Source organism: Alosa pseudoharengus, unplaced genomic scaffold, assembly GCF_046254945.1.
Source record: "Alosa pseudoharengus isolate Yale_2024_CS ecotype anadromous, Long Island Sound unplaced genomic scaffold, YU_APseudo_1.1 YU_APseudo_1.1_scf_12, whole genome shotgun sequence".
NCBI classification, from domain to species: Eukaryota; Metazoa; Chordata; class Actinopteri; order Clupeiformes; family Clupeidae; genus Alosa; species Alosa pseudoharengus.
In genome coordinates, this window is record NW_027468587.1 from 23,959,709 (window position 1) to 23,972,632 (window position 12,924).

The following is a 12,924-nucleotide window of genomic DNA, read 5'->3' on the forward strand; positions in this document are numbered from 1 at the left end:
CAGGGCAGAACAGATGTGGACAAACAAAATAAACTCAAGACCCTCTACAACTTCTTCCCTTACACCAGGTGGCGCTCTGCAAACAGAGTGCAAACTACAGCCGCGTCAATACAGCAAAAGAAGTAGTTCAACATGCATTCATTTACGCCGCACAGTGCACGCTCCACCAAGGTGCAAAGAAAGCGGTAAGGCTAGCAAACTCCTCGGCGTCAGTATCATTTCTTATTCACTCAGAGTAACTGGTAAGTGGGGCAATTCTCATTTAGTTAAAATGTATTTGATACAACATTCACTCGGGTGTTCTAAAATGAAAACTGTGTGTGTGCAGTCATGTATTTACCTTGTTAGTCAAATGTATGGCTGTCCGGAGCTACCTAGCTAGCTACAGTCGTGTCGGCATGGCAAAGCAAGCAAAGCTAATCTAAAGTTTCATGCACAGAAATATTTTTGACTTTGTTGTAATGTTGAGTGACAGGGCTAAACAAACACATTTCACGACGTCTTCTTTTAATACGAAATATTGTAGTGTCTCCATGGAATTGGTCCATAGCATCACATGGCTAGGTGAAGTCAGCTAAGTAAGTTAACTTACCGGACGTTTCGCCATCGAAAAGGTCTGTTTTAAAAATTAGCGGGTCAATGTTAGCTATCTAGCGATCCTAACCGAGTAACCGAACCTGGACACGCGGAAACAACCTCTATTACAACGCATTAGCCGAAGAACAACCAACTTGTTGGATAGCTTTCAATATGAACAGATGTCGGGCTTAAGTAAAGGTGTTATTGGACTGAATAGAAGTTGACGTTCTCAAGTAGGTTCGCAACATTGGTGACTGTCCGTCAGCTGTCGGGGCGAATGCCATTTCTCTACAGTGCACGTAGCATACATGAACAGCTGTGTATCAGCACAAAGTAATTCATTGACAGAAGCTCTAACGTTATAGTACTGCTATGCCGAGCTTAGCCAGCGAAGCAACTGCTGTGGACGTGGGGCAGTGTCGGCTGCTTTTAATTCAGAAATGTCTAATGTTATTCTTAACCAGTGTTAGTAGCAACGTGACTTGACTATTTTTATTTATGACCTTAAGTTGTTGTTGTTGACCTTTCCATGCATGACGTAGTTTATTATCGACGCAAATGGTGGCAATTAATCAGAAGTGCACAGGGTTCATTAGTGTATGTTGCTATCGCTTAAAATAAAGATGACCGACATCAAATTTAACCTAGAAAATCCAGACCCTGATAATCTAGAAAGATTAAGGGTCTGGCAAAGAGCAATGTAATGGCCCAACTCGAGGGGCGGCAACAAGCATGCATTTAAAAATCTGACTGCACGCAATTGGATAACACTAGACCATGTTTACTCTGAATGATTTCGGACTTGGACGCAATCGGATAACACTACGACCAATGTGTACTGTCCTCCAACGTTGCAGCGCTGTCTTTATCAATTTAGCTGGTTCCCGGAATGCAAGGGGGAAAAGTAAAGTGCATCATTGCTCTTTGCCAGAGTGTCTCGCAGAGACAATTCCATTGTTCTCTCGCGAGAACTCTGGATTTCCAGGGTACATCAAATTACTTATCGATCTGAACTGAAGTGGCACAGACTCTCATGTTCTACTTGTGTATGTACTCACTTAGCCCTTCTGTCTACAGGTGGAGAGCAATAATGCCTGGGAGAAAGCCTGCTAAGAGGAAATCAGATGTTCCCACACCAACAAAACAGACTAAAAAGGTCAAAGGTTAGTGTGACTGTTACCTGTTAATTAGTCCTTTTTGCATATTACTTTTATGGTCAATTATCTTTGCCCCCTTATATTTTGACCTCCCAACATGCTGTTTCTCTGGCCTTCAGGAACTACCATCACCCCAGAAGAGGGGGAGGCTTTGCTGGTGCAGCACCGGAGCCATGGGAAGGAGAAGGGCTTGGTGCTGGTCCTGGGCCAGGGAGACGTGGGCCAGCTGGGCCTAGGCGAGGACGTGATGGAGCGCAAGAAGCCCGCCCTGGTCAACTTGCCGGAGGGGGTGGTGCAGGCGGTGGCCGGGGGTATGCACACAGTATGCCTGGGCGAATCCGGAAAGGTGAGTTGCCCAGTGAGATCAGTGTTGCCACCCTGATGAACAGACTGGGAGACAGATTTGGGGCTGCTGCGATTGAGTCATCAATATTTTAAATAGACACATTGTGTTTTTTTATGTTTTTTTCTTATTTGTATGGATATACATTCAGTGCCCCTCTGTTATCAAACGAGGGTATAAAGCAGCGTAGATCTGAGGGCAGAAATCATCTTAAGACGGGGCTCACGTGTGATTCATGAAAATGTTGTTTCATGAAAATGTATCAATAAGAATAAATGTGTGTTGATAAATGTGGCAGCTGGAAAGTAGTGTAATTTAAATATCACGCCCCTATATATGCTCGTTTTAAAGGCCTCGCCACTAGAATTTACGACATGGAGATGCATATTACGTCGCAGTTGCAACAGTTATATATAATAAAATGTGAGTATGGATGCCAGTAGATAGCCTTGAAATACAGGACAAACATTGAAGGAAAAGGAGTGTATGGGTTACTGTGAGCTTCTTATGATCCCCCTGTGAGCTACACTTGTCTGGCACATTGCATGTCACAGCAGTACAAGCTATGCATCGTGTTTAGTTTCTTTCCATCCTCTTTGAGGTCTTTAATGGATGGAAACTTTAATGCTAAGACACTCTCACAGCAGAATTGAACTCCGCTGCAGCTGCTGAAGCACATGGTTCTGTTGCTGTTGGAGTTCCTGTGTTTTGCATGACTTCTTGGATAGTTAGAGTAGGTCACAATCTGAGGTGTTGAGCTGTGTAATATCAGGGGTCAGAACGGGCAAATGGTCTGTGTGTAATTGCATGGCACAGGGTTCATGTCAGTGTTTGCATCCCACCCTGTGTTGCAGGTCTACACGTTTGGCTGTAACGACGAGGGCGCGCTGGGCCGCGACACGTCCGAGGAGGGCTCGGAGATGTCGCCCGGCAAGGTGGAGCTGGAAGAGCGCGTGGTGCTTGTGTCAGCTGGGGACAGCCACACCGCTGCCCTCACCGAGCAGGGCACCGTCTACGTCTGGGGCTCCTTCAGGGTCAGTGATGCAGACCAAGGAAGTACACACACACACACTCTCTCTTACACTCTCTCTTGACCTGTGTTATGTTAGATCACTAGACAATTTAGCAGCTGAATGCTATATCCTAGTAGCCCCCAGACACTGTATATAGCAACTAGATGTGGATGTATTTGCTGTGTTTAGTAGGTACTGATTGACTGGTTTTATTCTAGGATAACAATGGAGTCATTGGACTGCTGGAACCCATGCAAAAGTCTGCCATCCCTGTGAAAATGCCCATTAAAGAGCCAGTGGTGAAAATTGTATCAGGTGAGATCTGTTATTTTGTCAAACTAAATATAGTTTTGCCAGTTATGAAATGATTTGCAAATGTATAAAGTATTTTTTTTTTTTCTGTAACTCTGAAATGTCTTCACTTTCCCAATGCTTATGTGTTTGTAGGTGCACAATAGTAAACAACCCGATACTGAGTTGTAATGATAAAGATGTTAAATCTGTGTGTAATTGTAACTCGTGTGCCATCATCTCTACCCGTGTGTGGTTGTAACTCCTGTGCCATCGTCTCTACCCGTTTGTGGTTGTAACTCGTGTGCCATCATCTCTATCCGTGTGTGGCTGTAGGTAGCGATCACCTGGTGATGTTGACTAAGGCCGGAGACCTGTACTCCTCGGGGTGTGCGGAGCAAGGCCAGCTGGGAAGAGTGGCAGAGTGCTTCGCCAACCGGGGAGGCAGACTGGGACTGTGTACGTAGCCGTGTGTGATACACACAGTCGCTCACAATACTCACACATACCACTCCCACTCATACATACTTTTATAAATGATTTCCATATCCTTGTAGTCAAAAGGTTTGGGCATTCCAGTGCAAATTACATGCCAATTTTGTGTGTGTGTGTGTGTGTGTGTGTGTAGTGAGGTTGCTTTCACCCCAGCTGGTCCTGGTGAACTCTCGGGGAAAGACACGCTTCGTCGACGCGTTCTGTGGTGCCTATTTCACCTTCGCCTTGTCGAAAGATGGCCACGTCTACGGCTTTGGCCTCTCAAACTACCATCAGCTAGGTAACTCTAAGCAGTCTGCCTTCTCAGATCTGTCACGTCTTTGTCTTTGTTAATTCATGCTAACTTGACAGGTAACACTTTACTTGATGGGTGAGTTCATAACACATTCATAGCAGCTGTCATAAACTGCACATAAAGCATTCATGACTGTTTCATGAGACATGACTCAACATTCATACCAAACCTTTTATGAATGTGGAAGACAGAATGATGACAACTTGTCAAAATAAAAGTCCAACAATCGCAAAGCAGCATTGCCGTTTTTCTCTCAAGCCATATTTCATGAATATCTTATGAAGTCTACATCGAATGTCACTTTACTATACAAGTTGTGAAGTATTCATATTCACTGAATTTAACACTGGGAGGTAAACTAGCCTACATTCAGCTGACCTGTATTTGTGTAACCTGGAACGGTTGGACATTCCCAGTAGCAAAAGATGAGAAATCATCTGCAAAGGTATCATAAAACAAATACATTTTTATGAAACAAAAATTATTTGCTTGACCACGTTCTGTCTTTTTGGCACTGGAGTAGCCCATTGACTCAGATGTGACGTGATCAGGTAAGAGGTTTGGAACAAAAACGGCAATGCTGCTTTGCAATTGTTGGACTTTTATTTTGACACATTTTTTGGCGTTCTGTCTTCCACATTCATGAAAGGTTTGGTATGAATGTTGAGTCATGTCTCATGAAACAGTCATGAATGCTTTATGTGCAGTTTATGACCACTGCTATGAATGTGTTATGAACTCACCCGTCAAGTAAAGTGTTACCGACTAGTCTAACTTAACGTCATAGGGATGTAGTAACAATTATTAGTGTTAATAACAATGATGACACAAACATGCTAATTATACTATACATATAATTTTTTTTAATTTTTCAAATGTAAAAATACATACAGTACATGTACAATACATAGTTTTCTTGTTGCCGTGTGTGTGTGTGTGTGTGTTAGGAACCCAAAGCACAAGCGTGTGTTTCACACCTGTGAAGCTGACGTCCTTCAAAAACTCCACCACCTCCTGGGTTGGCTTCTCAGGTGGACAGCATCACACGGTCTGCATGGATTCTGAAGGTAATTTACAAGTGCATCTTCTGTCCAAGAGTTTTGGCTGAAGTAAATAACATTCTCCACATAGTTCATAGCACAGATAAAATTCCTAAGTTCTTCCAAATACATGGCAACTTTGATATTTATGAGCTGCTGGCCAGTTGATCTGATGGTACTATGAGCTATAGCATCTTTTACTTTCCAAATAGACTAAACAACGTTTGATCTTCAAAGACTACACCTTGAACGGTGTTGGAGAAATCAGACAGGAGCCAGGTTTCCAGAAAAGAAAACCTATTTTTCATGTATTTGTGTTTTGAACTTCACTTGAATCTTCAAGGTCAAAATGTTTCAGATGTGTACAGGCTGCTGTTCTACTTAGGGCGTAGTCACACTATGCCGTCTGTACCGTGCCCCTGTACACTTGTCCCCTAAAGGCTAGTTCATTGACTAGTGTGGTCGCTCCGTAGCGTGCCCAGGCACAGGATGCTGATCCATGTATCGGCCTGCTAGAAGAAGTGGACTTGGTCACGGTTCTGTTGGACTCAGGCACGGTACACATTTAGTATGATTGCAAATATTAAGGTTTTGCACCTCCGTTCTAATGTTACGTCACCGTTTGTTTACAACTAGAGTGATAGGCAAGAATGGTAGGCAAGGCACTGCAGAGTGGTAGGCAAGCCTACAACAGTCGGGTTGCATAGGCTATACATAGTTACAAATAGCTTCAAAATTGAAATTTTAATATGAAATATTGACCCGGATGCCGACCACTTGTGTAGGCCCTAACCGTTGGTTTTACAATAAGAAGAAAAAAGGCGACGAACAACCTTTTAGCCTACCTATCCTCATGGTTGTGAAGGATGATCGTTAGCAGCTGTGAAGTCTTTTATTCTCAAGATGGCCTTATGGTGTAGCCTAGGCTACTGTCTACGAAGACGTAGGCTAAAATACAACTGTATATAACTGTAACTGAGATAGGCTATGAAAGGAAAAAGTGCAGCATTTTAAACATGGAAACATTTTAAACAAGAATATTTTTACCGGAACAGTTTGTTCTTATTTGTCTAGTGAAATTTGTGCTTGTGGATCAATCACCTTCTATTTTATCACCTTCTAAGTTATCATGAGTGTCATTTGATTATATAATCACAACAAATGCTAATAAATGAAAACAGAATAGGCTTATGTGCTATAGCCTACAGTTAGGCAAACTCCTGTATGTCAAAATAAACTGATTTGATCCTATGAATTGTTTAGCGATCACACACAACTTAACACAGCAACCTCAAACACCACTGTTGAACCTAGGCAACTGCTTTAGTCATGTACGAAATAAGCAGTTTATGAATTATCTTTACCCGTTTAATGAAGTCCACATGACCAAAATAACAGCATATTTAAAGGCTGAGCTAGCATAACAGCCTAATATAGCCGATGCTGCAATGGATAACAAATAAAAAGTTTCATACTGTTAATGAACTTTATCACTCACATTCAGAGTTTTTCTGGGTGGTTGTATATCCATGCAGATCGTCTTCGAATAAGCCATCGCTGTTATATGTTATATGTTACAGGATTCATGTTACATGATGCTGACTGACGCTGGCTATAACTGTAGGCTACCGTTTAAACGTCTGCTGAGTCTACTGCCTACCAAAACCTGAAGTTAAATGATCAAATATTGTTTGACTTTGTGTCAACTTTCAGAAGAAAGACATGTTCCTTTCTGGCCAAATTTCACAGCTTCTAAGAAAGCCTATCGTTTTCGTGTAAACCGAGTTTTGAACATAGAAAAAAAGTTAGGCTACATGCAGGTTCTCCCATAACGTTATTGATACAGATCAGTGCACCAAATCAGGGCGATTTTAGCGAAATAACGTTCCTGTAACAGGCTATTAAATATTGAACAATGGGATAACGTTTAATCATCACCTTTATTGATGCCTGAAATGTTGACATTGCTGAAATACAGAGATGTAGCCTACTGAGAGGCAGCTGCAGACAACAATGTTCAATGGGTTCAACTTGTCCCTTGCCTACCAGGTTGATGTAAACAAAGCTATAGAACCTAGAATACGTCACATGAAAAACGTTAATACCTGAGTGCAGAACATGGATTATGATGTGATAAACACAACTGTTCTGTTAACTGCTTGAGTACAAGGTTGTTATGGTAATAAGACACTCTCAAGCAAAGATTCTAGAGTGCTTTGTCTCAACCGTGATGGATAAGTGCAATGTGATTGTTAGCGGGGGTGAGGAGAGGGGGGACAATCGTGCTCTGGCACGGTACCTATTGTGAGTCCTCTGGCACTGTGTGAGTACGCCTTTAGACGACAAAGCTGATGCAAATACAATACTGACATACATGCCAGCAATCTGTAAACATCCATACTTTCTAGATTCCAAGAACTGTAAACCAGCGTAGATTGTCACCCAGCACTAAAACGAAGACTTTCTTTCTTATCTTTAATTATAAAACCTAGGCCTACCGGGCAAAATATCAGAAATTCAAACTCCTTGCCTGTATCAGGCCAAACTAATTCAAGCTGTGTCTGTTGTGGTCCCCCACCAGGCAAGGTGTACAGCCTGGGCAGAGCGGAGTACGGCCGTCTGGGTCTAGGCGAGGGGGCGGAGGAGAAAACCGAGCCCACACCTGTGCCAGGTATCGACGGAGCCCAGGTGGTGGCCTGTGGAGCCTCCGTCAGCTATGCAGTCACCAAGCAAGGTGAGTGTCTGGGCTGTGCCCAGCTTTGGCTGCTTGCTCTTTGCAATTTGCCCTATTCAGTCTTGAATCTGTCCAATTTAGGGTGCAGACTTTTAGAAAGTTAGACTTTTGGCTACTTTTCTGTCATTTGAAAGAGACACATGTGTTGGTACCATGTCAATACAATTGTATTGAAAACTCTGTTAATACCCTGCCAAAGTGAGCATTCCATCCCTGTTCTATTAGGAAATACTTACACATTTTCATACCGTTCATGTCTGACAACTGAATCATATTCACTACATTTGATTGCACAGTTATGAAATATTGAGTCTTACTTTCAAAACAAATGATCTAACTATGTGCTTTTGCTGTTTTTTTTTTTTTTTTTTTTTTTTTTTTGTCATTCCGATTCCTATGATTCAACATTCACACTTTTTATCAAATGAAACTAGGGATTCATCGATCAGATTTTTTCAGTCTCGATACCGATTCCTGGGCTTTGTGTATCGGTCGATACCCATCAGGCCTGACTTAAACATTCTTTCCCTCGCTGCTACCTACAACCTTCCCAGGCAGATCCCCCCCACTCACCCCAAAGAGCAACTTCAATTTTACAGCTAGATGCTCTTAAAGATGCAGTCCTATGATTCAACATTCATACTTTTTATCAAATGAAACTAGGGATTCATCAATCTGACTTTTTCAGTCTCAATACCGATTCCTGGGCTTACAGATAAGCGATGAAAATGATAATGTGTTTGGTTTGAGTATTATTTTGTGTTGACCGTCACGCATTAAACGTGTTGCCTAAAAATGCAACAAAAACTCATGAAGATTGTAATTTATCAATGACAAATGGTGGTTAATAAAATAATGAAAACCAGAAATATAATGACTGGCAGACTGTAAAGATAATGATGTAATGACAAACCCCAGACAAAAGGTCTATTTAGTGGCAATTGGCTGGTGTGTGTCATTGCTCAGTCTTTGACGTTGAAGTAAATTTGGATCGGCTTATGAATCTGTATTTTTCCGATCCCCGATCCAGCTATTTTGTACATATCGGGGGCCGATATCGGATCTGTGCACCCCTAAATGAAACAAATTGACTCTCACGATTCCCTTGCTGTCCACTTTGAGTGTTTGCACTCAAAAAGCCTCCTGTGTTCGTAGACACTCCTGCCACTGTATATAGAAAACATAACGCCATGGTTTGGACCAAGCTATAACCAAATCCAGCCAATCAGCAGATTGCCTCAGGATAGAGGGGTGTTTTTTGATGGGCTTTTGAGCTCCTTGACATTTAGCGATTGAAGGCAATGATCCATATTGTGTGTCTGTGGGTCCATCAGGGTCTGTGTTCGCCTGGGGCATGGGCACCAACCTGCAGCTGGGCACGGGGGAAGAGGACGACGAGTGGAGCCCAGTGGAGATGACGGGCAAACAGCTGGAGGGCCGCACAGTTCTGTCAGTGTCCAGCGGGGGGCAGCACACCGTGCTGCTGGTCAGGGACAAGCAGGAGAGCTGATGAGCTTTGCTCAGCGGGGAGACGGAAGTGAGAAAAGAAGAAAAAAAAGGAACTGTCGATTCTGTTGGGTATCTGTAAACGAAGCCTTTTTAAATTAGGGGCGGGATGGTGTTGGGGCGCTTCTCTGTGCTGGGCCAGTCTGTTGGAGAGGGGTTGAGGTAGGGTTTTATAATGGCTGGAGAGGAAGAGAGAAAAGTGTGTTTTTGAGGAGTCCAAGTCGTGACCAGAGTGAACCCAAACTTTTCACTGGATGTGATCTGATAGATCATGACAAGAAATTATTAAAAAAAAAGAACAAGAGACTATTTTTATAAAACACAGGTTGTGCTTGATTCTTTTTTTTTATTCTTAAATCCTTTTTAATGAGAGCCCGTAGAATGCCTTTCAGGGATGCTAACCCATTTCTGTGTGTGTGTGTGTGGGTGGGTGCGTGTGCGTGTCCACATGTATGTTTGGATTTGCGTGTGTTTGCGGGAGTAACAAAAGACAATGGATCTTTTTAGTGGCTCATCCCATCTTTTAAGTTCATTGATCAGTTAAAGCAATAAATCAAGTTTCCCCTCACAGTTCACCTTCCATACTCCATTAGACAGTAACTGTACTTGGGATGGCTCAATGATGTATTGCATTTATTAAACTTTTGTTCAACATTAAAGTTCATTCAGCTGTTTATTTTATCGTTCTACTGTAATTAATGCTCTATTTATCCTAGTTTAAAGGTGTAATCTAGTATAAGTATATACTCTTTTGATCCCGGGAAATTTGGTCTCTGCTTTTATCCCAATCCGTGAATTAGTGAAACGCATTCAGCACACAGTGAACACAGTGAGGTGAAGCACACACTAATCCCGGCACTAAACTGCGGCGCTCTGTGTTTCTAATCCAGTACACTCTAATTATTCTGTGTGATCAATGCATTATGTCAGATGCACGGATGGGAGTGGAGTAATTTGATTGGTTGATGAGAGAATCTATAACGAGATTTGCTAAACCACTAATTTGATCGTTTATTGACTTCAGAATCACTAAGCCGGTCTCTAAATATTATTTACTCTGAACCTCGTATGCTTCAACTGATCCGAAGTCATGTGGGGGTGTCATGGGTCAGTGGTCTGTAAACGCAGTGTGTTTAGTGAATGTGGGACCTAAGGGCTATATATACACGAAGCTCGATTAGTGGGTTAGCGAGGTATGTTGCGCTCCAAGCTGTGACACTAAAGTGGCTCTGTTTTAGTGTCGCTGTATCACCATGGTGTCTTATGCTGTTAACCTCCTCCCGACCAGGTTTGGTTATCAGCTAAGACTTTCGGGTTCGATCGGCTACTCAAAGCACTAAGTGCAGCTTCCTAGTCCCACAACCCAGGTCATGAGGCTATGGAATATCTTTCAGTGTGCCCTGCTTCGTAATTATATTAGTCTAGAAACCTGACCAGTCTTGGTCAGAGCTATGTCGGTAATGCTTTAGATGTGCATTTCAAATCTAAAGGGTATAGTTCAGTTGAATTTGCAAGTGTCTTCCTTTTAGCTGGTTCCTTGTTCCATATCTCCAACCACTAGAGGGCAGTGGTCAGTCATAAATCACAGCTATGGATACAACAGTGTTTCATGATTACTTGAGCTTTCATACCCCAGACTTGCTGTAGCCTACTTGCATGTAAACATGTCTAAATATGGTGAGAGCGAGAAAGATGCAGAGAAGGTGTTAGCTCACAACGAAATTGAAATCCTGGTTAAAAGGTACTTGAGATATTGAAGTGTGTCCGTGGCATACATAAGGTTAGGATCAAAGCCAGCTGTCTGTTTTGTGTTCCCTCTCAGGAGAACAACTAATGTAGGCCTATCCACCCCCCCCCCCCCCCCGCCCTTCTGTTTTCATTTCACTCCAGTCTTTGCTAAATGACTCATAACGTATGTGGGCAGAAAGAAAGAATGGGTCCTCCAAGACTCGTGGTTTGATCAGTCCTTTGATGTACCCACAGTCTCTTCTGGAAGCACTTAATTGATGTTTTTGTCATTTCATCCCCCTTTTAACGGATATTGGTCCCAAAGAGCCATCTTACTATAGCTTAACGTTTCCTGTTTTGTTTGCTGTTTTTAATGGATTCCCCAAAAGGCATCTTTACATCCGGCATCACTGGCGCATCTGCATCCCTCGTTTTTGATTGTAATGGTTTTGTAATTATATAGTTTTTGAATTATATAATGATGTACTATTGTGTTGCTCTGCAGGATTTTTAAGAAACTGCATTTGGTCCAAAGTTCTTCTGCCAAAAATATGTAATGGATATAAGCTGTTGCTATGGAAACTTTGGGAAACCAAGATCTAGCCTAATCTTTAGGCTCAAGTGAATATATTTCATTCTATTTTTCATGAGTTAAAATTGATTAACAGGATGTCACATTTGACTGGAAAACAGCCTTTAGACTGCAAATGACTTTTCCCTCTTTTGAAATAGGCTGTCTTATCTGGCTGTCTGTTTTCAGACGTAAGGGAACTTGGAACCATTTCCATACAAACATATAGTCAGAAAATGTAATCTTAATATATTTATGTAAGCTACAGCAGTGTTTCCCACAGAATTGAATTCTATTTGTGGTGGTAGGTTTGTAGAATTAACTTGAATGCAACAGTTTTTAACAAATTAGCGCAGCGTGGTTATGATGCAGATTTAAGCACAATTTAGCCAGTCGACTTTTATGCCAACAATTGCAGGATTGTTAATGTTTTCTTTAAACGTGCATGTAGGTTGTTGAGAGACAAGGAGAGGCTGCGCAAAAGTGCACATAGCTCTACTATAAACTAATTCCATCCCATTTAAATAGTACAACATGGCAAATCATTGTGTGGTGGTCAGTGTTGTGGGCCGCCACAAATAAGTCAATGTATGGGAAACACTGTACAGTGCATGGAGCACATGAAAAGTCCCTTACGAAAAAATAACTATAACAATCATATAGTATCTCTGGTAGTCTATATGTTATGTGTTTGTAGCCTTTGGAATGGTCATGTAAAAACTGGCCTACTATTGAGGTTAGGAAACTATTGTGGTTAATCATCGTGTTACACATCACTGTCATATTGTTGGTTCTATAATCACAAAAGGCACAACCTAATGTATCTATTCTATAATCTAATGGCAATGCTATTTATCACACAAGTACCTACCATGTTTAATTGTCAAAACCTTTTACTTAGTGATGCACATATTCACACTGCTCATAGAAATGAGTGAACAACAATTGCATTGCTGAGGCGTGATGTGTTGCCACTGATTCAATGGCCCATGCCCTGGTCTCACCCTACTGCCCACTCACCACTAATGTGTGTGTGTGTGAGAGAAAGATGTGGTGTTTGGGGGCAGGCTTAGCTTACAATGAATTAACTGGGTTATGGTTTTTCCATGTGACTGCTCACAGCTTACTGGTGTTGCAATCAGAGAGCACTGTTATGGGCCTACATGCTGCAA

At 42.0% G+C, this 12,924-nt stretch overlaps 1 protein-coding gene across 1 annotated transcript; it reads left to right on the forward strand.

Annotated features, from left to right (window-relative positions):
* The first annotated feature begins 146 nt into the window (after positions 1-146).
* Positions 147-10,129, forward strand: rcc1 (regulator of chromosome condensation 1). Its single transcript, XM_076279481.1, has 10 exons — positions 147-242; positions 1,657-1,742; positions 1,856-2,082; positions 2,934-3,113; positions 3,311-3,407; positions 3,720-3,842; positions 4,012-4,158; positions 5,121-5,240; positions 7,795-7,947; positions 9,282-10,129. The coding sequence occupies exons 2-10, from the start codon at positions 1,670-1,672 to the stop codon at positions 9,455-9,457; spliced, it is 1,296 nt and encodes a 431-aa protein (XP_076135596.1). The 5' UTR covers positions 147-242; positions 1,657-1,669; the 3' UTR covers positions 9,458-10,129.
* The last annotated feature ends 2,795 nt before the right edge of the window (positions 10,130-12,924 follow it).